The 26,019-nt window shown below is 38.8% G+C and overlaps 1 protein-coding gene and 1 long non-coding RNA gene across 2 annotated transcripts in view; both read left to right on the forward strand.

The window, feature by feature from the left end:
* Nucleotides 1-3,070, forward strand: part of gabrb2b (gamma-aminobutyric acid type A receptor subunit beta2b) — a 53,709-nt gene extending 50,639 nt beyond the window's left edge. The window contains exons 8-10 of the mRNA XM_030100560.1: nt 402-646; nt 1,471-1,611; nt 2,454-3,070. Of these exons, the coding sequence (XP_029956420.1) occupies nt 402-646; nt 1,471-1,611; nt 2,454-2,801 (734 nt within the window). The 3' untranslated portion in view covers nt 2,802-3,070. The remainder of the gene's footprint in view (nt 1-401; nt 647-1,470; nt 1,612-2,453) is intronic.
* A 2,646-nt stretch (nt 3,071-5,716) lies between these two features.
* LOC115395464 (uncharacterized) lies at nt 5,717-20,303 on the forward strand. The gene is made up of 3 exons (XR_003932276.1): nt 5,717-6,102; nt 7,324-7,329; nt 20,290-20,303. It is a non-coding gene; the product is annotated as an uncharacterized LOC115395464 (long non-coding RNA).
* Nucleotides 20,304-26,019: the final 5,716 nt, after the last annotated feature.

The raw sequence follows: 26,019 nt of genomic DNA on the forward strand, positions 1-26,019 counted from the left end.
TCAAGGTTGACATTTAAATTTCAAATTGCTGTAGCACCTCAGGGGCACTTTTTTTTTTTTTTTTTTATACCTTGTCTCCCGAAGCATGTTTGAAAGTCACAGGGCTAATCCCCTTTGGTTTCATTGATCCTGACAGCCTTAATCAAAAACAGAAATCATATCAAGTTGCCGGCAAAAGATGTGTCACAGTCAGGATGATTAAAAGTGTCAAACATCCCATCAGAATTGCACAGTAACTTGGGGTTTTGTGTGACTGCTGTTAGTGAATCTAATGGAAAATGAAAATCAGATTTTGGGCAAGATCCCTCTCATGTGAAGTTACTACATTAAAAAAAAAAAGTGTTTAACTTTATTTCAGCTAATTCAATTTCTCACATCATATTATGGCCTCCATCCACCAGGGATCACCACGGTGCTGACCATGACAACCATCAACACCCACTTGAGAGAAACGCTCCCCAAAATCCCGTACGTCAAGGCCATAGACATGTACCTCATGGGATGCTTCGTCTTTGTCTTCCTGGCTCTGCTGGAGTACGCGCTGGTAAACTACATCTTCTTCGGTCGAGGTCCTCAGCGCCAGAAAAGGGCAGCTGAAAAACTCATGACAGCCAACAATGAAAAGCTGAGGATGGATCCCAACAAGGTAATCATTACCAGAGCTCGTCCTTGTATTTTGGAGGTCTGCCTCTACAGAGAAATTACTCGTAATTCGAAGAGTATTTATAAAAATCAATCATATGTGGAACAAAGGACATCTTCTACATAAACTTCCCAAATTCTGGCACGTTTGAGCTGAAGAAGTTGTCTTTGTTCTGAATTCCTGGCATCACATTTCCTCTGCTTTGCAGCGCAGTGCTAATTTGATTAATAATAAAGCTGTCTGAGGAGCTTAGAATAATTACTAGCTAAGAAAGGAAATGTCACCACTTCAAATGGAGGGTTGACCTAATGTTTCCTGCCTTCGTTGTACCAAGTAAAATCAGCTTAATAAGCTGTACTGTCCCTGTTTGAAAGCCAAATGCGCTAATATGTTCCCAGCTGTAACTGAGAGAGAAAAGGGTCTTGGAGCCACTTGGCCAAAAGTTTCTTTCACTACTCCGTTTTGTGTTTTCAGCAGGAATTTGGATCTCTGCTTACGAGCTTAGCAGCTTACCAGCAGAGATCCAAATCTCCACTACAGTGAAGTTGTAAATGATCTGCAGATCGGCCTTTGTTGAAGTTTTACCAAGAATTCAGCAGATAAAATTGTTGTATTTGCATCCTGTGACACTGAGGAACGGAACAAACTGAACGAAACTCTCAAATCTTCTAAAAACTGTGCTTTATCCAAGAAAAATATAGAAGTCCTGCTTTGTTTTTTTCATGCCAAACACCTTTTGCACATGTAAGCACAAAGTGACGTGCATTACCAACTTAGGCTAATTCACCAAAAGCAAACAAACCAATTGTGTTGAATTGTGTTTGCAGTGGCTGGTGGGTAATGTCGTTGGCAGAGATGACACTTTGTATGCAAGAATGAAGCAAAGGGATCTTGATGGCCATGACTCAATGTGGGAACCGATCTTCGTAGATGATGCTGCCATTGGACTTGGCGATCAAAAGAACAAGGTACTTTAAAACGTCCTGTATTAGTTTTTCTTTTTCATTGTTAATGATAATGATGTCATGCTGAAATCATCCACAGAAATTAAGGTTGTGGTTCGGTTCTGCCGATAGGCGCACCTATCCCATCTATCTTCTTTATACATTTAGCCAGTCCTTTCAGACACATCGTCAGTCCATCACTGAGCCAAAACTGAGACAGAAAATCACATTCATACCAACTCAAAGGAAACCAGAGAGTCCAGAACATTTTTTTTTTTTTTTTAGAAATGTCAATGGGAGGTATACTGATTAAAACTGTAGTCTAAGAGCAAGAGTATCTCCCAGTCTGAATTAGTTTGCAGGCCTTCGCTTTTGGAGTGGATTCATGTTCCTGGGTTTTCTTCAGGTACTCTAGTTTTTCCTCACGGTCCAAAACCCAGCTCACTCAGTCGCTCAGCCTCTTGATCCTGTCAGGAACATCAGGTCGCAATAATACCTTGCTGTCCAACCTTGTCTCAAAACTAAGATCCGGATACGACCACAAGGACCACATATTGCTATGCTGTGTCCAGCCCTACCAGAAATCTCTGATTCAGAGTTCCGACATCCTGGGGTGGAGTTTCACCCAAAGTCATCATGGTGCTACTGTTGTGTCTTGAGTTCCCTATTTGGCCCAGGATTTCTGTGGATAGCACTGCTGCAGTTTCGGTAACAAGTTGTTTTTTTGGAGAGGGCTGTAAGCCCCCCACCCAAACCCTGAACTGGAGGATCAGACACTGCTTTTAGTCTGTTCCCTCTGCTTAAATGGAGAAAAATATAATGCTCAAGTTGTTAACTATTTTGTTTTGTTTTTGTACTTTGAACAGATGGACACACATGAAAACATCCTTTTGGGCACCCTGGACATCAAGAATGACATGGGTGTTACAGAGTTGGCCCTGGGTCTCAACGACCCGCGGAATACCATGCTGACGTACGACAGCTCAACGCTACAATATCGTAAAGCTGGCTTGGCAAGGCACAACTTTGGCCGGAACGCACTGGAACGCCACATGACTCAAAAGAAGAGCCGGTTACGGAGGCGCGCCTCACAGCTGAAGATCACAATTCCCGACTTGACTGATGTGAACTCGATTGACAAATGGTCGAGGATGATCTTCCCAACTGTTTTTTCCTTTTTCAACATTGTTTACTGGCTTTATTATGTCAATTAGAAGAAACAAGAAGGACATCAGCGGGGAGGGCAAACAGCAAAATATGTCGCTCATTTCTTCTCCATAACTAGTTTGTTTGATATTCATGTGATCTTACAACACCGTCTACAGAACGGAAACTATTGTATCGGAGTACTTTGTTTGCTAATAAGTGATCTAGGAAAGAGACTATAATCATAAGGTGCCTGTTCCAGAGTAATCATTTATAATTTCACAGTTTTATGAATTGTTGATTTTGAATTTTTTCTAATGTTTTTATTGTGTATGGTTTACAGTATACATAATTTATTAATATGTACTTATCATTGTTTCTGTTTGTTTTTTTTTTTCCTTTGCATTATTATTTATATTTATAGGCACCAGTGAAGTTTCTGGTTCACAGATTTTTGATGAATTGTGTGTTTTTTCCACAAAGAGGACCTGAAATGTTTATCTTAAAGGCAGTAAATATTAACTTTTTATCTTTAATTCTAATCTAATGAAGCCACGCCACACTTTATTTCCAAGCGTATTTTTTATTAATGAAGCCATTTTAAAGAAGTGACAAAGAGTTATACAAGATGATATCTACAGTTTGAGACAAAAAAAAAAAAGAATTGGTTCGACTCATCTGGCATAATAAATCCTCTTGTGTAAGGTTTACAGCCAACCTGTACTGTCAGTATTTTAATATATTTAGCTATATTTTCTATTTATAAAACTGCTCAAAAAAATCCCAAAAAGGAACTGACAACTTGTGTAAAAAGTCCCTATTATTCTCTTTGAGTGAAAACATTATCTCAATTAAGTATCTTAGTCTTTGAACAAAAATCTATGTAAAAGTATCTTATGTACAGTATTTAATAATGATTATATACCATTCAAAATAAATTCCCTTTCTAGCTCTCTTTTGCAACTTTGTGAAACCAATATTTACTGACTCACCTTAATCAGAAATCTTTGATAGGCACTTTATCAGTTTTATTTTTATTTCTTTATTTTTTGTTTGTTTGTTTTTCATAGTGTAAAGAACAAAGTTGGGACCCCAACAAGCCACACTGAGAACACAAAGCACAGAAGCACAAAAACATCAGATATTGTCATGATGGTTTGAGCATTTGTTTTTGGTGATTTCTTTTTTTTCCTTGCCCACAGTAAGCTGGGATTGGCTCCTTTACTCCATGATGACCCTGTACAGGATTAAGCGGTATAGAAGATGGATGGATTTATACTGTATCTGCCTCCCAAGTCAGATTTTTGTAGCTCTTTATTGTTTACACGTTTCAAAAAAAGAGAAAGAAAAAAAAAGGTTGATTTGAAAATGACCTAGTCAGGAATCAAAAAAAAAAAAAAACATATTTATGATTAATGCTGTGCTTTTGACATTATGGTAACATAAAAGATTTTCTAAGTAGTTTTTGCACACAGAGTTCCCTAAAAGCCATAGAGGCTCTACAGTAGTTCCTGTGATACCTGGTGCTTTTGGAGCGAGTCTTCAGAGGAACATGGGTGATATTCTCACATTTTGTTTCTGTTACGAGGTTGGATTCTGAAATAAACTTAGGGCTGCGACTAATCAGTGTCAGATCCCTCCCCACATGGATGGGACACAAAGACGAAATGTCAAAAAGAAAAAAAAGGAAAAGAAAAGATAATATGACGATCTGATGGGAATTTTCACCCATAAAATATATGGGATGAATGATTAAGGTACAAATAGAAATAATAAAAAAACAGAAAACTTTATACAACTCAAGGAATTTACACTAAAGACCTTACAGAAATCAAAGATCGAGCTCCTTTGACTGACACACAGTGCATTTCTTCTGATCGTCTATTTTAACTGTGTCGGTATGAGTGAAACTCCAACACTGATATCATACTGTTCATTTCAAATTTAGCTACATACAGTTATGACTTGCTGCATGCTCTGTACAGTAGAAGCTTCCTCACATGATCTTTTTAAATCACTTTCCCCTTTTTTCACTTCTTGTGCTGTTCGTGTTTACTGGACCCTCGCGAGCAAACACACATTCTGTATGGACCAACTTTAAAAAAGGTGTCTGTCACTTTACAGATATTGATGATATAGAACAAAGCAGCTTTATATGACTTATGTTTGTTTAAAGAATGACAGTTACAATAAGCACTGCCCCAGATCTTGAGCACAGCAAACAACAGTATAGTTTGAATCTTGTGTCACTGTTATTTATTACATCCAAATTAGTCATTTAACACTGTATTTATTGTGAATTTAAAAAAAATAATGCACCAACTAAGTGAACTTGATAATTTTGGTGATTATTCCACAGATTTATTTTTTTGTAAAATGTTCCTTTTAAACTTATTTTGTGTAAGTGCGGTTCAACATATTAAGGAATTCCATCATTCGTTTCTTTAATGGATGACAATGACTTGAACCCAGATTTGAGAAAAATGTACTCAAACATACTTCAGTGTGTATATACCCGATATCTTAATATTAATCATAAATTGGTAAATATCCATGTAAATAAATATATACTATGTCTCCAGAAAAGACAATATGACATTTTCAATATGGTTTATTCAGTGAGTTTATGAGAATGCAAAGCCTGATGTGAAACAATGTAAATAGTCTATTTTGCAATGTCACTGGAATTGTTTGTTTTTGCTCTGTTGATCAAAGAAAAGGTCTTTGGGTTTTTTTTGTTTTCATTTAGTTTATTTTGCCAAAATGTAAACACGTATACATGAATGTAGTTGATATTCTTTTGCAGCATGTATTTGCTGTGACGTGTCAACAAAAGTTTAACAATTTCTTGTACCAATGATTAGTTTAATACAGCTTAATGTAACCACCTTTTTTAACACATGCACACAGGCACAGGCACACAGATACACACACACAGACAGAGACACACACACACACACACACACACACACACACACACACACACACACACATACACACACACGGGGTCAAGTAGAGAAGCATGTGATGCCTTTATATCAGGCCCAAAATCTACTCATCTCAGGTCAGCACAGTTCACACAACCAACAGCACTTCAACCACAAACTTCAGACTCAATAATTGTACTTGAGGAAAAGTAGCTTAAAGAGCTTGTGATAGATGTTGTTTCTCTATTTTCTTCGTTTTCTGTTGGCCACGAAGCCCACGCCACACCACCGAATACACATCTACAGTACAAACAGGCAGGATTTCATCACCTGAAATGTTTTAGGATTTAATTTGAGAACTAAATCCAACAAAGCCATAGACATATCTCAAACTCGCAGATTTCAAATCTTTTCAAAACGACACTGCATGTAGTGTGTGTGTGTATGCGGTACTGCGTGCGTGAAAGAGTGTTTAATTGATGTATGTTGGCCAGATAGTTGTGTGTGTTTCCACGATACTCTGGCAAATGACAAGACAGTTCTGCTTCATAAATTCTACATTTTGGAAATGTGTTTGTATTCCACGATGCTTTTTTCAGTTGTTTTTTTTTTTTTCATATATTTTTATACTTATATATTCCGATGTATAAAACAAACAAACAAAAAAAACAACAACCTTAGAACACTGTTGTTTGGCAAAGCCTTGTAAATCCAGTTTTAGCAGTTTTCATATTTATAATGTACACAATGATTGCGTTGGAAACGGTACGTATGCTAATGAAATCGTTTATTTGTATTTGAATAAAAATAATTAGATTTTTGTTTTTTTTTTGTGGAAAGTGGACGGTTTTGGAAATGGAAGATTTTCAGCAGAATCTTCTCTGGAGAGTACGGACAGACAGACATCATCCTAAAAGCCTAAATGACACATCTTGGTGACAGTGTATGTTTGCACACACTCACAGAAGAAGCCTTAGCCTCCCGCTGCCCTGGACTTCACTCCGAGCAGCATCAATCCTTCTTACCCACTTAACACCCTCCACCTTGAGAAATCCTTGTATGTGCCACTCACAGGAACATTCCCAGAAACCCCTCTCAATGATAAGCCCAGTAAAAGTCAGTGTCTGTCTTTATTATGAAAAACCAATGGAAATTATTACCTTGTCAATAAATATTGTATACTGTTCTAAATCTGTGTGTTGCTTGTGGCTTTTTTGGGACTGGATATTTATTTATCTATTTATTTGTGTTTCTGTTTGGCTCTGATTGGATGCTTGAGTTGATTTGAAACCAGTTTGAAACCCTCACAACACTTGACAAACACACATTTATGGCAACATATAACCACTTAAAGGAAGTCGGTTTTCTCAAGAAGACCTGAGATAGACTAGAGAGCACTGGACTAATAGACAACATGGGGGCGATAATCATGGCAGAGCAGGAACACAGAGCACAGGGGCCATAGAGAAGACTCTTATCACCCTCCAATAATGCTGATCTGATGTTTCAATAATGGGATATTTTGCAAATCCAGCTTCAAAATTTGGAGGATCTTGAAAATCTAAATGTCACCACAGAGTGTCTCTCTGCTAGACAATACCCTCACTCTTGTATGTCTGTGCATGTGTCCGAGCCCACAAGCGTTTATTTTGGTGAATCACAGATGCCGGTTAGTCATTAGCCCTAAAAATGCCAGTTGGAGTGAAAACATTGACAGATCCAGAACATGAAGTTTCCGAAAATAAAACATGAACTTCAATGCAAATATTTACTGAAGCCAAACTTGAACACACGTGAGTTTGATTTTAGTTACGGGAAACTGAACCTCTGCAATCCAAGTCTGGTAAAAAAATAAATTTCAGGCAGATGGGGTGAGAGGATTGAATGTCGTTCATGGATTTTAAGTCTTCAATCATTTGTGCACCAGACATTTATCCAAATCTGAAAGAAAGTCATTCAAGTACCCCTATAAATCAGTGATAATTTAGAGTTCAAAATTCAAATAGTCATCACTTGAAATTACTGAAACTACCTGCACTCCTTGGTGTTCTGCAAATGGTAATTAACATCGTAAGTTATAGAGAAAAGTGTTTGACATTAATATGATGCCAAAGGAGCGGTGTGGCTTCAGGCAAAATATTGATTGACATTTGAAGAAGAATATTTGACAGATTTTCATAGAACTTTCATTAACTTAGTCGCGCATCCTGATTCACTTCACATATTAGGAATATTCTAGCATCAAGGTCTAAAGAAGCTGAAAGGATATGAAGTCTCTATTAGAAATGACTTTTTTAATTATTTAACCAAAAATGAATGACTTATCACACACTCTTTCTCACTTTATTAAAACTTTGTCAATAGTTTGCAAACTATATACATATATATATATATATATATATATATATATATATATATATATATATATATATATATATATATATATATATATATATTATAATCTGTCTCAGCTTTCGACAGGCGTTTTGCTCTTTTCTTATTTTTTACATGCATCAGTGAAAGGTTCCAACACTGACCTCCAAGGTCAACAGTCTAATATCTCATGTATTGATGTGGCAGGGCACATTGCTCATTGCTGTTGTTACACCTATACCTGTAGGACAACGCTTATCAAATATGTTTTTGCTTGTTACAGAGTGTGAGCCCGATAGATGAAGAGAAAACCTGTATCCCATGGCAACGCTGATCTCTTTGCATTGCCGTTTTCTAACCCACCGACTGCAAAGCCGAGATCTGAAACGGAGCCACGGCGGTATAGAAATAGAGCTCTGGTGGCTCTGGATAGGAGGACATGAGTCATGACACAGAATTGTGGGTAGGCCTGGCATCACAACAAAGACATTAGAGTCTAATGCATAATGTTGCTTTTCATCCTTCACCCACAGCAGCCTTTCTGGTGATCACCCACAGTGTTCATTTTCTGCTTGAACTGACAAAGGGAAGCGGGGTTTGTACAGCCAAGATATCATAGCAGCATTACGGTGAAGGGTGACTCACCGTTAAATGGTATTTGTGACATAAAGACATGACTTTGTAATAAAAATGCATCTGAATTAATTAAAAAAATAGACGCAACACCGGAAATGTGTGTGTGTTCACTCATCTACAAGTCTGATTTCCTCTTCATTGAATTGAGTTTAACTCCTCAAATCTCTAGGAAGTTAGCTTGAAGGGACAAACGAAACTGGAGCACAACCAGCTGGTTAGCAGCAGAAAGGCCTTTAGTGTCAGATGAGAATCATCTGTCCCATCACACACCCTTTTGCGCTGACAGACTCACTTGAACTGTGCCGAGGTGAAAGTCACTGCAATCAATTTTTCACTTGACAACTATTGACTTGCATCATATTGAGCAATGACACATGATTCAGTTCCTCTGATTTCTGCTTTGGACTGGACTGGTACGACTCAATAAAACACATCAGATCACTCAACAACAAAGAAGAGGTGTGATCACTGAGAATTGCAGAGAAAGCATGTATTTCATCATTTAAAGGGGTTTCTCCCGCTATTGGGCCTGCTCTACTGAAAAACTGCACTTTGTCCTCAGGTGTCCTGTCATTTTTAAACATGCCGTTGTGCAGTGCCTGATTAAATAATAATAATTAAAAAAAAAAAACTACTTTGGTTAAAGTAAAAAATGATGGAATTATTATTAATGTGCAGGGCTTATTTCTGCCATTTCCAGCTGATTGTTGGTGGATTTTTCCACTGAAATGACTAAAATGAGAGTGGATTTCTTCTCTTTTATAAGACACACCCAGATCATTTGTCAGTCATATTTGATTTGTGCATGTTTGGCGATTGTGAATTTACATGTTCTATTGAATATAAAATATGACCTTCTATTTTTTTCCATTTGGTTAAAACTTCTGACCTCACATTTCCCTTCTTTTCTCAGCTTCATTGAATATCCTTTTCAAAGAAAATGTCCAGCCACACCTCATGTCTGAATGCCATGTTCACAGACTCATGAAAAGAACTCGCTGCTATTCTGGTCAGATTTAATATCTTTCCATATCGGTCTGCGACGTCTCTTCTTCCAAAAAGCTTTGGAGCTCAGCTGGACTGTTTCTGAAAGGTTGACAGATTAAAGGTTCACTTCTGCTACTCGGCTTTGCTCGTTTATTTTATTTTTTTTTTTTTTCATCTTATGAAACTTCAAGAAACATCTTTCATTTCTCCGTGTCTTCCTCGCTACCCCTGTATGTGTGTGTCCCTCGCTAATTAGGAGGAATATATGTTAATGGGACGCTGCTAGCAGACTAATTAAGATTCTGATTAGAGTGAAGATACTGTCAGCCAGTCCCAACGCATGCACCCTTGTAATTGTGTGTACTAACTGTGTGTGTGTGTGTGTGTGTGTGTGTGTGTGTGTGTGTGTTGCCGCTGGCTCGCTTGTCGAGGAAATCAACCTAGCTCAAACAGGCACTAGGTGAGCAGATTACACTGTGTACTGTAACGCCGGGAACGCACTGGACGCGGAAGCGTAGCGGAGGCGCCGCGCGCGCCGCGCGCGTCTCCGCGCCGGCGCCTGGCTGTTCGCACTGGAGGCGCCTGCGCTCTCCGCGCTGGTCACACATCGGCTGCACTCGGCTGAGCCAGCCGAGTGCAGCCGATCCGTCAGCTCTCGGTTTTCACGTTTGTTCCCTGTTCCCTCTGTCTCGCTCTGCCAGTATGGATGTGTGTGTTTTGGTGACCTGTGGAGAGACTTTTTCTCCTCCTGTCCTCTTTTTTTCTGCATCACGTGAATGTCTGTCGCTGTGTGTGTGTGTGTGTGTGTGTGTGTGTGTGTGTGTGTGTGTGTGTGTGTGTGTGTGTGTGTGTGTGTTTGGGTGCGTACATGCGTATGTCTGTTTGTGTGTCCATCTGTCTTGTGATTAGACCCAAGTGACAAATTATAGACGGACGAGCAACACCGTCCGTAACTAATCGTTATTTAATTTGTTATATTTTGAAAATTGACCGGATTCTCTTGCCTTTTCTGTTTCCGACTTCCTGTCTGGTCCGATCTGCTTGATCCAACTTGACACATGGCGCTCCCGGCGCTCGCGGCTCGCGTGAAAAATAGAACGAAGCGGAGCGGGCGCGCTGCAGAGCGCGAGCCGCGGCGCGCGCGGCGCTCCACTGCGCGTTCGGTGTGGCCGGTTAGATAGGTTAACATGGGAGGCGATCAGAAGCGCAGTGCGCGGCGCTACCGCGCGCGGCGCTTCCGCGTCCAGTGCGTTCGGGCCGTAACTTCTTGTTCTCTCGTGAGAAGATGACCCCGATTCTTTGACGCAGAGATAAATTATCACTTCATTAGGTAACAAACACACATGATTTCACCTCAGCCACAGAATGCAGTGCTGAGATTTGTTGAGTCGGTGGTAGGAAGGAGTGTAAAGTCCTGGTTTGGGCTTAGAGAAGACCACAAGCTGAATTCAAGTCAGGAACACAGCGGAACGTTTAATAATGGGTTTGTTTTTGCGCGTGGGTGTGTGCATGTGTCTCTCTGTGTGTTTCCATCTTTCCTTACTGTTTCTGGTCGTTCCTGTGTGTGTTTTTGACACTTTTTGTGTCGCAAGATGCCACTGTTAACATTGTAGATTCGACTGAAAGAAAAAACCTAAACATACATCCTCCATATCAACAGTGTACCGACAAGAAGCCAATGTTGATCTTTTGTTGTTGAACTGTGCAATATTCAAGTTCAGAAAAAAGTGAATTCATCCAAGAAATTCCTTTTTGTCTTTGTTGTTGTGAACATAATATCCCGAGAGATATTTTCAGTTCATTTTAACATATCGATTCATCAATAAATAATACTTCTAGAGAAATATTAATGACTCCCAACCAGTATTTAGACTCTTGGGTTACAATGACCAGTTACCTAATTGCGGACATTTAACTCATCATTCTTGCTTGCCTTTTTCTTCAATCCAATTTTCCCAGATTTGAGCTTCGCTGTCTGTCGCCATTTCTTTTTCTCGGGTATTAATTTTGCTAACCCATTTTTTTTCCTCCATCTCTCCCTTCCAGCCTCCTTGCAGCACTATTTTTTTTTTTTTAAATAGATTTTCTCAAGTTTCCCATCTCGAGCATTGGCCACATGCTGTGCCGCGCATCTCGCAAGCATGCAGCGCGGATCCAGTATGTAGGTTGGAAGAAAAAGTGACACTTTTTCTTGTGCACGGAGCTTCAATGGCTTTTCCAAGAAAGTCGGTATTCACAAAGGGCACACTCGTCGAATATTCACACAGCGACTGATGTGAGTAGTGATGTGTGCATTGAAGAATGCACTGCAAAGATGTGATTGATTGTCAACCCTTTTTCGTGGCGGTTTGATTGAATTCAGTAAATACCGGAGGAGGAGAATAGAAAATCAAAGGATGCATCAAAGTGAAAACGCATGCAGGTATTGTGAGTGAAAAAGGAATTACATCTCAAGACTGAGGACTGAAAATTAAATGAAATTTGCTATTTTGAATGTTTCATGAGCATGTTTCGGACAAAACATTCAGAATTGAATATTGTGTACTCACAAAATTTGGTGATGATTCTTAAAAATAAATGCAGAGAATGAAGAGGGGAATGCAAGATTGTCATTACATATTCCAGAATTTATTTGAAATGGTCTTTCAGCACAGATACTTCAATTAAAGTACTGTTTTGCAGCAAAGTTCAGAAAGAATTTCAGAAGCAAAGCAGCATCCATAAATCCATGAGTTCCTACAGTGACGACAAAGAACACTTATTTCTTTTTAATATATTAATATATTACATGCATGTGCATGCATACGCACTCAGTGATGTCTGAAAAACGGCCCGGATTAAAAGAAATAGATTATCCATGTGCACAGTGGGGGTGACATTAGTCATGATGGATCATTTTGAAAACAAGTGCCATGACAGATTGGTGGATGAAAGACATCCCATCATCAAAGTTATTCTTAAAATGTGCCAGAGATGATTCATAAACTCATAAAATGCACTGTAACACAATATTATAGAATACAGATTAACGCAAGGATATTTATTTGTTCGGTGAATGATTCGTCAAAGGGAAGCTTTATATTAACTAGATTTATAGTATATCAAGCTTCTGAAAAAGGACTGGAGCGTATCCCAGCTGGCGTGGGGCTAAAGTCAGGGAACAGACTGGATTTATCAACACTATCATAAAACAGAAAGACAGACAATTAGCACATTCACACTTCTAGCCAGATCAGAATCACCAATTAGCCTAAATATAAATGTGTGTGGACCGTGGGGAAAAAGCAGGGATACCTGGAAGAAAAGAACAGAAAACTCAGAGATCTCGCAAAGTTATTAAAGAACGACTCTGACTATGAAGCCAGCTTCTTTAAGGCTTTATTTAACTTCGGGACGGGATTTCCTGGGCAAGATCCCAGCTTACTATTTTCCAAGGCAGGATACAACATGGTCAGGTCACCACTCCATCACAGAGCAAACACAGAGAGACAGCAACACACACACACTCACATTCACATCCAGGGGCAATTTAAAGTCATCATCAAATTCGTATCTAATGAATATTATTTTAAGTTTGGGAGGAAATCAACAGACAAAACTCATGCACGCAAGTGTAGAATAAGGAAAACCTGTAAGGAAAGGGTTCCAACTGGAGAATTCTTGCCGTGAGGCATCAGAGCTAAACGCCATTCCCAAAGGAAATAATATGAACAGACATGAGTGTCATTTAGCAGTAATGTAAAAGCTTCTACTGATTTGATGTAAATCGCATCAAACGTACACTCATACAAAATGCCTGAGAGCAAAACTCATTTATCTAATAACACTTCAACATAGCAATATGAAGCTATAAATGTCTAAATATCAGGTCTGTATCGATCAAAGGCAATATACAAAAGAATAAACTCAAAGAGTTATTGATGATTTGTAACATTAGATGAATGATGTGTGATGGTTGAAACTGTCTGTCCATTGGAAAAAAAATCCATAAAATGACTGATTTACCTAAACATGTCATGAGCTGACAATACTCTCTTTTAAAATAATTGTGTTCTTCCTTCCAGCGCAAGATATACAATCCCTACATTTTAAGATTATAATATGTTTTTCTCAAATAAACAAATTTTTAATAAACCGCTTTACATTCAGATTGATGAGATTTACTTGTGTTTTGACGAACATAGAAATTTTTCAACAGACGCAATGATAACTTTCAATATCTGGCCGTTGTTTAACATCACTGAGGAGCTCATGTTTCAAGCGTGTGATGTACTGGTGACTCTTCTGTGATTGGACTTTGATACTGAGGAAATCCAGAGGGCGACTGTAATGAGAACTGTATGGACACAAAGCTCTCCATTAGCTTTCTGGCCATGTTTGAATTTTCTAGACAGCATAAAAGGCCTAACACAGGGGTGTCGAAGATGTGGCCTGGTGCCAAAACCGACCCACAAGAGGGTTTATTTCATCCCGAAGAATGACCTTGCAAAGTGTAAAAATCAAGAAGACGTGCGCTGAAATTTTCCAATTAAAAAGTTGCTGTTCTTAATTGGTCCTTTGGGGGCAGCACAGTTTCATTAAGAGTAACATTAAGTGAGACCCAAAGCTGATGGTATCAAAGCTCAAAGCAGAAAGATCAGTGTTGTCAGTGCAGGGGGGAAAAAATGCATGTTGAAAAGTGCAATAAATTCAAAGAAATGCTTATTTTACAGGTCTGATCCAGCTTGAATTAGATTGGGCAGCATGTGGCCCTTGAATTGAACTGACACCCCTGATCTCGGAGTGGATTCCAGTTCAGAATCCACTTTGTTCCAGTTCGTTTTAATTTCTGTACATAAAACTTGAATGAAAATGGCAAAACGTTGTTGCGTTTTGATCATACGACAGCAGCTTGGAGAAAATAAAAATGACGCTTTTTAAAATGGCTCCGAAAGGGGAACTTGTCGGAAACACTCCAGCTCTGTTTTGAAAACACTGCTGCTGGGCGAGTGCACGGCAGCCGCAGTAAATGGTTCTACTGCACATGTTTATGTAGGTGGACGGCAATGGCAGCCTCCAGAGTGTCATGGCTCCCAGCCCATATTCTCCTGGGATTTGGCAGTGTCAGAGTTGAGGGTCACCGTAATAACAATCCAACTCGGCCATCTTCCCAAAAAACAGCATCCACTAGCGACCCAACATAAAAACTACATCGTTCGTTTGCACTATAACATTGTCATGTATTCTGGGCCCAAGCGAATGAAATAAAGAACAAATATCTCAAGCACTACAATCACAGTTAAAAATAGCGGGGAACACATTCTGTGAGCATGAATCTGAACCTTCATGAACAAAAACAAAAACATTTCACGGTGTGAGTGTGGCTCTAAAGAAGACATTTTCCATGAGGGAAATCGAAACTGTCGTCATCACCACAGACGCCCCTCTAACATGGCACTCTCACATACTAACAATACCAAGTTATATGTTCCTTCTGTCACATCATGAGGCGGGGTTGAAGCCATGCTGCCTGTCAGTTATTTGAAATTCCCTGCTCGTCACTTCGCCTCTCATCTCCTCCTCGTGCAGTTCTCGGTTAAGGACGGCAGAGGAATCCTCAACAGAGGATGAAAGGAGGCTTCTTGTGGTTTTCAGTGTCGATATACATTTCAATAAGGGTAATGTAGCCTGTTCAATTGAAGAAAACTTTTACGTAAGCTGAGCAAAACACATGTTTATACAAGATAAATGAACAATTTAATATATCATATTATGAATATATTACTGTGGCCGAAGCAAAATGTCTACTTATCAACAAAGCGCCAGAAGGATGACCGGACAAAAATACATGTATGAATCCGGATACAAAACACATACATAATGGTCTTTTTCACGTTCCATGAAATATCGGACCTCCTTTGCTGTCCTGATCATGCATATTAATTGCATGTCCTTTGATGTTAAACATTTATGGTACAATCATAAACGCGACTGCATTTTCAGTTTTATATGCAGTATGTGCTGCCATCCATGCGCGAAGGATTGTTGCTCACAGTTTATGTAAATAGGTCGTTTCTGATGAAGCAGAGGGGAGAAATAAGCATGTAGAAAAAAAAATTGCAAAACATTTTCTGATGAGTGATGCAAAGGATGTAACTGACACACAGCAATTTACATTCTGCTCAAATTCAGTGGCCTTCATGCTATTTTTGGAAAACTGTCAAGGAATAAGAAGCTTAAAAATGTTCGTATCTTATACATCTCGCTTTCTGTAAAGGCTGAACTAATTATTCTTGAGACTGAACCTACATTTTCAGGGTCGGGAAGCCAAGTGGGGCCAATTACACAAAGGCACGGGAATTACATTCAGTCAAAGAATTTCTTTAAGACCAGCAAACTCAGCTGTATTGTTTGCCCTTCCAGTGTACACTAGGAACACAGGTTTGCATGGATACGTGACGAGCTTCTGCCTGAAACATGTCAAGGCAACTGTGATGCTTCGGTTGCACTGAAATGCCTCTTCAGAATATGTATGAAACACTTGAACAACTGATTTTACAATGGAAATCAATCACCAAGCCAACTTCCATTTGGATGCTTACAGTAAAATGTTGCAGTTCAGCTGCTTTCCCTCATTCTTGGTTTGTCCTCGCTACAAGTCAACCTCATAAACATTGTCGTCAGAATACACTTTGATTCATGATAGCTTGCAATGTTTCACCAATGCAAACTGTCTCAATGATTTTTACCGCATACTGAAATATTGTCACTCTCACATTATCTCTCCTCCCTGTAGCCTCTTGAGAGGTCAAAAAAACAGCTTTGAACAAACACTAATTGATAGCAATGGAAGCGCATCGTTTAAATAGAAACAACAACAACAAAAAAAAGGAAGAGAAAAGCTACAAAGAGATACAGCATGTGTTTTTTTCATCAAATGTCACTTCACACTCTCATTTGCCTCATCGCGCTTCATCAGTGCGCATTAAAAGGTGCATCAAAGCCTGATTGTACACGAGTGATATTTTTACATATTTAGCTTGCTGCTTTCATTTGTGTCTTCAGCTTCAGTCGTGATGCATGGTGACATGTTTTGAATTCAATGTTTGCAGACCTCTAAATATGTTTTTTTGCTCAATAACTACATGAAAAACATGAGGTGATAAAGCTGTTGTTAAGACATAACTAATTAAATATTATTGCATAATAGAATAGCTATACAATCTGTAAGGTGAGCTCTAAAGAAAAAAATACTTTAGAATGGTGGTTCAGTGGGATTTTATTTTCTTATAACAGTAATAGTAGTGAAAGTTCAAGCTTGTGTATATTTAAAACACATTCATTCAGCAGATACATATTACCCATATGTTAAAGCACAAAAGCAATGATTAGACAACAGTTTTCAAGCAGTGAAAGGTTTAAACTAACAATTTAATCAATTCTATGAACCTGAGTCACAACTGAAGTGATAATAATTATCAATTTAATTTAGTTTGGAAGAGACCAAATAAAGCCTGAGCTCCCCATAGAGGGTTAAAAAGTCTTTCAACGTTTATTAAGCATCATTACAGACCGACAATGGGTCCGAAGGGACACAGTAAACGATCTGGGGTGTTTGATTGCATCTACATTCTGCTTTATGACATTCATAGTGCGATTTCGGAGGGATTGTAATGAGCATCCACATGGTCAGATGATGATGCACCACACCCATATGCTCACATAAAACCCATTTCAACACAAACACTAATAACATTTACAAAATACTGCCAGGCACAAGTCTAAAAGTAACCAAAAAACAGCATGGATGGAAAAATCCACATCACTTCCCAAACCCCCGTCATCGGTGCTGCATACAAAAATAGATATTGGTGATGCCTCCACTACTTGTGTACAGCATACAGTGAAAAGAAAAAAAACACACACACACAAAGCATGAAAGGGATGCGGTCATCGTTCAATATGACCCCCACTTCCTGTGAGTAGCATGTGCAGAGGAAGAGAGACGCTGTGTAGCTTACGCCATGCCAGGTGGATCCCACAGGGTGCCCTAGCTGTGCACAAATGTTGTATAATTATGTGTTAATTTGCCAGTGTGCATTGGAAAGACAAGTGGAGGGAAAAGAAAAAAAAAAAAAAAAAAAACCTAACAGACTGCGCTGTCTGTCTATCAAGGCCAAAGAGAACGGCACATTAGCCACATTAGCTCTAAATTGCACGTCTTGAGATGTCCAGAATAGCGTCGCTTACACAACATTTAGCAGCATAAAAAGAGACATTAGTTACTTTAACACACAGGAACACACTCATTTTGTGGAATTTGCAACTGGTTAGTTACTCTTCAGCTGCAGTTTAAAAGAAACCTTTAAAAAAAAAAATCCAACAAACCATTTGAAGGTTATTAATTAACAATAATATCTCAACAAATTCACTTGACGAGAAGGGTGCACAAATGTAGACTTTATAAACACGTGCATTCCCGTCTGTCCTTAATCCTCCAGATTGCTGTAATCCCAGCAGTGAAAACACCAGCAAATTCATTTAAAACATCATTTTACTCTGCCAAGGCTACGTTTCAGTAAGTTGGGCATTGTGTTTCTCTGATTGATTCAATTTTAGACGGTTTTTAAATGGGGCAAAAATAAATTTAAAAAAATAAATAAGAGCCAGTAGAAAACACAAGTGGATGTTTGGGAACATACACCCACGATCACAACACAGAAGGGTTTTTTTGTTTTTTGAGGGATGGCACAAAAAGAACATGCGTAAGCACATTACGCTCAAAAGCATTTACAGTTTGCAGTTTCATATTTTGTAGCTCCGTGATGCCCGAAAAGAAACTGAAACCTTGACAGTAAGCAGGTTTGTGATGCACATCAGCAGTAGTCTCTGTCAAGTTTGATGCGGTACTCTAGTTTCCCTACACAAACGTAAAACACGCAATTTAGGCTAAATAGTGACTAAAAATTGTTCTTATGTGTGAATGTGAGTGTGTGGGCATGTCTGTGTGTTTGTCCTCTGACAGACTGGCACCCGCTGCAGCAGGGTGCATCCTGCCTTCACCCACAGTCAGCTGGGATCGGCTCTGGCAAACCACCACCTGAAGTTTGATGAGGTGGAAAATACTACGTTCTTGTAGCTGGCAGAGGATCTTCTGACTTTTGCCATAGATCTGAAGAGAGACGAACCCAAACATTTCCCAACAACCAAGTGTGGAAATCTATAAACATGACAGGGAACATATGGTGTATATGGAGTGAGTTGTGCTCAGTAGAAATAGCTGAAGATGAATCTGAAAATCAAAATGAGCAGAACATATAAAAAGAAATACAAGACAAGGAAATTAAAAGTACAAACACTAAATAAAGTCACTGGAGTAGTTATTAAACGTGACCTGCGTACATCCTTTCAATGCTTCTGTGTAAATGGGTACGGTTTTCAAAACATTGCAGTGTAAACGGAAAAATTTACTGAAGCCGAAATGTGTTTTCACTTGAAACATGCAAACAGGACCTTAGAAATTTTCATGAGATGAATATTTATTCTGGAAAACCCTACATTGTTCAAAATGCATGGATTATTTAAAAAAAAAAAAAAAAAGGCAGATTTTTATTGAATGAACCATGGGAAACATTACAGCTAGGGATAGTGTTACAATACAGCTTGGCCGCATTGTTATGAAAACCATGGATAACTGCACCGACGCGAGCATGTAGCAGTGAATTGCTTTCATTTAATCTATCTCACAAAGGGTTCCGCACAATGCACGTTAGACACTTGACAACTTGACTGAATTGGAATGTAAATTAAACCTGATCTAAGACAGCAGGCCAGAGATTTGGACATACTATGCGCATAAAAGCAGTGTCAGTCTGTCAACATGCATGCTATAAACATCAAGAAGTCTCACAACATGTGCTATTCACTTCAGTTTCACTTCAACAATGCTCATAGGTATTACCAGCATGTGAAGAAAGAATGGACATGAAATGCAATGTAAGAGTGAGTACAATGAAAATGATTCCACTGGAAATGCTCTGTCAGCCTCTGGCTGTACTTTGACGTCTGCAATGATATTGGAGGGATTGTGTTTTCCCTCTCCAACGCTGAGCTTCTGATTATTCCAACAAACATGACAGATAACAGATGTAACATGCCAGCGTTTCATCAAATAAACACGACCACGTTTCCCTAACATGTCCATTCCCCAAGTGGAAAAGCAAAGCTGCGGGGGGAACAAATAGCGGCTGATCAAACATATTGAAATGCTGACACCTCATGCGATGTACAGATGCATGCAGTATGCAGGCTTCAAATGCATCCAGCGAGCAAACACTAATGACAAAAACATCATACAGAGAAATACCGGTTGGTACACAGAAAAGTATAGTGTAGACTGACAGAACACAATTATTTCTCTACACATCGGTATTTGTCCATCAATCCATCACTATATACAAGTCCACCCTTGAGCAGCAGTGAGCTGGAGCCTATCTGTCATTAGGCAAGAGGCAACTGGCAGACTGAGACGTCTGTGGATCAGATGGTAGAGCTTCCCATCCCAGCTTTGGCTGATGGGTATGTGTCCTTGGGCAAAGCAATGAATTCCAAGTTTTTTCCCCAGTAGTGCGCAGGCATCGCCTTAGTGTGTGAGTGAATGAAAGAATGTGATCACGGGCACAGCTAAAGCATCAAAATGGATTACAAAGGTGAAGTGAAAAGCTGTGTGTGTGTGTGTGTGTGTGTGTGTGTGTGTGTGAGGTTCCCAAGTGCGTTGAGATGGATGGGTGGATGGATTTCCAATGCTACTATTCCCAAATTCCAAAAGGTCACGACTGACTAGAGAATAATAAAATATGGGTCCCAGCCAACTTTAATATTCACAGTTTGATCAAAATACAAGAACAAAGTTAACTTTATTGAAACTTTTGCCCAAGGACATTTCAATATTTCGGTCAGTTAGATAAGGGCTTCTAAATCCTGGTCCTCGAGGTCCGGTGTCCTGCATGTTTTCTCTTATTGAAATCAGGAATGCTGCAAGTGGAAGAGATGACGAAACCTTAAACATCTTTTTCTTTCATTTCTTTTTTTATTGTAATATGTGTCTGTACATTTTTATACGTACCTCCATGGCATTATGAGCAGGAACTTTACTGTGACACAAATGAAGTGAAAAACCTGCTCACTTCTGCAGAGCAAACCTTTTTTTTTTTCTTTTGTTATTCACCTTGATTTTGTTGGGTGTGTTAAGCTTCGGTTCTTCCCTGAAAAAATCTTTTGTTCGAAACACTTCCAAGCAAGTCCACAAAAACAAATATATACCTGGCAAGTAGTACATATAGAAGCTGAATCTGAATTAAGATTTGTTTTGTGCTTCCACCACAATAGAGTCAACTCTTCAATAAAGCTGGCATAGAGCGTTTTATCAGTATTTGACACAGCCATGGATATAAAAATGGGAATATACTGTACAAAGGTCTGTGCTTACATTTTTGAGAGACATTTGTGCCCCTGAGTTACGGACAAAATGAGCACCATTCAAACATTTGTCTTGCACTGCAGCCTTATCTAGACGAGCACAGTGCGGGACAGGAGCCGTGCATATAAACCATTTTTTATATAAAAAGGAAAATAAATACAGAATGCATGCTATTGCAACAGCAGGCATGCTCTCTGCAACACTGCACTGCAATGTTTAATTGTTGTGTTGAGTGACTCCCTAAATATTATAAATCTACCAACCTTGTCTAAATATGTTGAAGGGAAAATACATTTATTGTAAATTGTTTGTGAATGCAAGATTGATTTGTAGACCTGATCAATCTTTCTCCTCTGTTCTCAAAACTAAAAATAACTATTCCATATAAAACAGGTTGGGGATTTTTAAACCCTAGGGTTTGTCTGCAGTTACTTTTCACATTTTTATTTCATGATGCAGAATGTGAATATTTTTTCCTTTCACTATAAAATCCGCTGTTATCAAGTACAGACTAATTGCCTTGCTGAATGTGAGGAGGTGGATCACCTCGACAAGCTCTGCATGCGTGCTTATGTTACCAATGACGTGCATGTTAATGCCTTTTGCGTCCCTCAACAGCATCTTTCCTCATATTTGTATGCTCTCTGATTAAACTATGAGCTGTGCGAGATGAGTCATCCGCTGGAGCCAGCTCGCCAGCTTCCCTTGGCTCCTCCTGAAGGCCATTTGGTTACTGGATGCTCAGCCGTTCAACTGGCCAGCGCTGCGGTGGCACCGCTGCACAGACGGTGATTGCTGAGTACCTTCTCTTAGCTCATCATTGGCAACAGGCTCACGTCAGCCATTTCCTCTGCATCGCTCACTCCCGGCACGTCTGCAAGCTTTGATTATTGGTTATTGCCTATTTATATGGAGATATGGGCCTCAGCTAAATGGGATGCATACTGCGGTGAATAAATTCTGGGAGAGCAGAGTGCTGATCCATCAGGGCACACGAGAGCCGAAGTTGAGATTTATTTCTAAAGACTAAAACTAGTTGTTGAGATTTTACTTGTATCACTTTGTGAAAGCTATTTCTAAACTCAAAATGATGTTAAAAGATAAATCTTAGAGATTTATGTAAAGGAAAGAAGAAATTGCTGAAAGACAAAGCATTTGAATTAAACGGACTGAAACAGAGAAGATGAACGGCTGCCTTCAAACGAAGCTTAATATAAAGTTGTGACGTCTTCTCAAAGAGCTTATTGTAAAAAAAGAACATGCAACCAGTGCTGTTGCTTTTTCAAGCTATCAAGCAGAACACCTTACTTCTACACTGGTACCGTACACATCAGCTTCCTATCAGTTCCCAGCAGCAGATACTGGCTGACGATCCACACATCGATGACTTCTATAGATTGGTGCGATGGCAAAAGCCAAAGCACCAGACGTGATCTGATAAAGCTCTGTGTGACATTGTTCAGTAGATTAAGGAAACACAAATAAAGCAGGGAACACATGATAGGGCGATGTGCAATGCAGATTGTTTTTTGTTTTTTTTTTTAATGTGATGAGGAATGTATGTCACATTAAAACTTGCATTGTCAATTCAGTTTTTGTTTCTGAACATTTTATTTGTCAATGTGCAAAAAAATGTAATCCCAAAACAGTTGGGTTTTAGTAAAACTACTCCCCATTTCACCCAACAATGTTGTCAAGTGACTACAGACAACTTTCTTTGTGTTTTGGAAATCTGTTTACAGGACTGCAGTCCTGGAAGCCACTAAAAATGCTCATTTTTAAAAATGTTCCAACATTGTTTTTCCAAAATGCTCTTAAACTGACTCTGTATAGACTGGGGAAAACACAGCTGAAACACTTATCAGAAGGAAAAGTTCTTCCGATTTAAAAAGCAGAAACAAACAAGGGTAATCGAAGCTCTTTCTGACATTTAAAGCTTCTTTCAGATAAATTTCAATAACATTCCCAAAATGCCTTCATTAGCTCTGTGTACAATGTTTCATTTGGACACTTTGCTGCTGACATCAGATATAATTATCAATTCCAAAAAAAATTATGTGTGCATAAAATCATATTAGATAACATTAATGACTTGCCGTTCATTATTAGATAATGATATAAACCTTCACAAACAAATGCAATAATGTCCTCATTTAATTCATTTTGCATAAACTGTTCAAAGTGTCTGCAATAATTATTAATATGTATTAATAAAAACATGCAACAAAAATAAACAGGTGTTCCCTATAAACTCACAGGTGTTGGTAATAACAGCACAAATACGATGAACAATGAGCTCCAACCAGTAAGTCGCCTTTGGCAAAGTGAAGGGATGGCAGAAGACTGACATGAAATGTTTCAAGAACTCAGCCATTACATGAATTTAAAACAGCCACAATGCAAACAGGTCCTGAAAGAATGATTTCTGAGCATGCCGCAGCGTTACTGTCCTATTTTCATTGTTATGAAACAGCGAAACAGCAGGAGGCCTCTCTTTTATTCTCTATCAAGACTGAAATCTGCTATTTCCATCAAAGGACCGCTGTTGCTGCTATTATCGGCCCCGCTCACAATGACGGCTTTACATTTTCTATAGAGGAAGGCTCCACCAGCATGGACTAAGACAGATGCAGAGAAACATGGAGAAACAAAGCACAAAATGGAAGTACTGCGGCAGTCTGTTATGTGGCCCCAAACATGAAGAACAACAAGAAAATAGCCCCTCTGTTCGACTCATCTTCCAATTTTAGTGTCTTGTGTGAATTGTAAAGCTATGTTGGCAATACTGTTTGTTCTTTGGGGTGTCATGGGAGTCTGAAACTGAAAGTCGTGCGGAAAGCTTTCAACGAGACGTCTTGCACGGAGTAAATCCCTTGTCTGAATTGTCAGAAAATTGAATCAGAGCCCACACTTATGGGTTCGCGCTATTGAAATATTTCTAAAGCACTATGCATTTCTTGCAGCATTTAAAATGTAAAGGGGCCATAGTTGCATTTCTCCGAGGATGGAGGTGGGGAACTACTTAAGGGATCTCTGGTTGTTAATGGGATCTGTCATATCCGTCCTGGGTTGTTTATGTAAGCAGCAGAAAAACAGCCTCATTCACAATGACAGCAAAGGGCTTCCTGTTAGGATCGGCAGATGCTCGCAATATATTCTCACCAACAACCAAGAAAACATTTCACTTTCAAGTACTAAGTGGAAAGAAACACCTATTTCCATACGTGCAGCATAAAAACACAATGTATTGAAAACAGTGAATTCAAGATGCAACCCTTTTTAACACAATTCCTGTTGCTAGTTATACTGACCAGCTTATACAGCTCATTCAACTATTAATTTCATCCTGTCTTGTTGCATTCGTATTTTATAGAAACATGCATTAAAATTCAATCATAATTTATTTCTTTATAATTATTCACTATGCATACATAGTTTTTTTTTTTTTCACTCATTCAGGTCAACTGTTTGATCCATGCATGTTCATTTCATATGGTTTCTGATTGTGAATGCACACACAGTAAGACATGATTAGGACTGTGTTAACACAACGCTTCAAGCAATAAAGCATTGTTTTAGTATTTTCATGTAGGTGCTGAGAACACACATGCAGAGAACAATAAACTATGAACATAGTTGTAAACGATGGCGAGTACACAGACAGTCAAATCGGCAGACGATGAGGTTGGATTATGATTAAACAGGCTGATTCTCAACGATGAATCTACCAAGTCCCAGGACATGTGCGCATGTGAAGAACAGATATTTGCTGAAGTTGTTTTCCTCCGTTTCCGCAGAGGCAGAGCATTCCACCACGAGAGCAGTTTTCAAAAAAGATGCATTGGCTCAACGCACCGCTGTCATGAGAACGAACACCCAAAATGCAACAAACGTTTTCAGTTTTGCTTTGTAAACAATTTTGTGAAAATGTGGCCTCATATGCAATATGTTTTACTTTTAGTGTCATTGTCAAACACCTATAAAGAACCTATTACATTTACTGTCTATAAAGGAAAACGGTTTGAGCAGAATTATAATCATACTTACATGGCAGCCAAGCATCTTCATAATCTTAGATGTCTTATCTTGTATTTACTGGTTCTTTTCCCTGCCAGCTTCATTTAATTCTTTATCCGTCAGTGCTTGAGCTCTCATTTCGAACAGTTTCATCCTGCTACTTTCTTTCTTCCTCTCTATCAAGTACCAGCTTTGAAAGAAAGATACACGATGTCAGTAGACTCGTGAAATCAAAGAGTGAATTTCTCATCTGAATCTTTTTTAAACATTTGAACTCTCTGGAAACTCCTGAAGTGAGATTCAAAATGCTGAAAATGAGAAAATAAGACTCTCCGTGCAGATAACGCCATTTTACTGTTGAGTCAAAAACGATTTGGGTTACAAGAGGAAAACTCAAAGAAAACCATTTAGAAATTTAAAAAAAAAAAAAAAAAAATGTGAGAAAACAAGTCAATTTAGAAAAAAATTTGGATTTTATCCGATCAAGTGACAGTTTTAATTATTATTTCTGATCGGGCCTAATGAAGAGAAAATGACTTAAGAACAGATCAGGCCTCGTCTAATTTCCTGTTGTCACAAGGCTTTATGAAGCAAAAGGTCACCTATAGCGTCCCACGCTCTCATCATGTTACCGATTTCTCTCACTACAGATAATCAGCCTTCTGATGAGCTCTGAACACAGACTGTGGAAAGCAGGCTGAGTCCACTGAGTCGTTGGAGTCGTAACTAATAACACTCCTAAAATACCGTAATTCTCACAGCAGTCAAACTCTTTACTTGGTCCATTCATAGTGAATTTGAATGTTATGAAAAAATTTCACCTTATTCTCCAAAGAGAATATGAAAGACTTTAGATTCAATGAGCGTTTTTTTTTATTTAATAATTAG

The sequence above is a fragment of the Salarias fasciatus genome, chromosome 10 (assembly GCF_902148845.1).
Source record: "Salarias fasciatus chromosome 10, fSalaFa1.1, whole genome shotgun sequence".
Classification (NCBI taxonomy): domain Eukaryota; kingdom Metazoa; phylum Chordata; class Actinopteri; order Blenniiformes; family Blenniidae; genus Salarias; species Salarias fasciatus.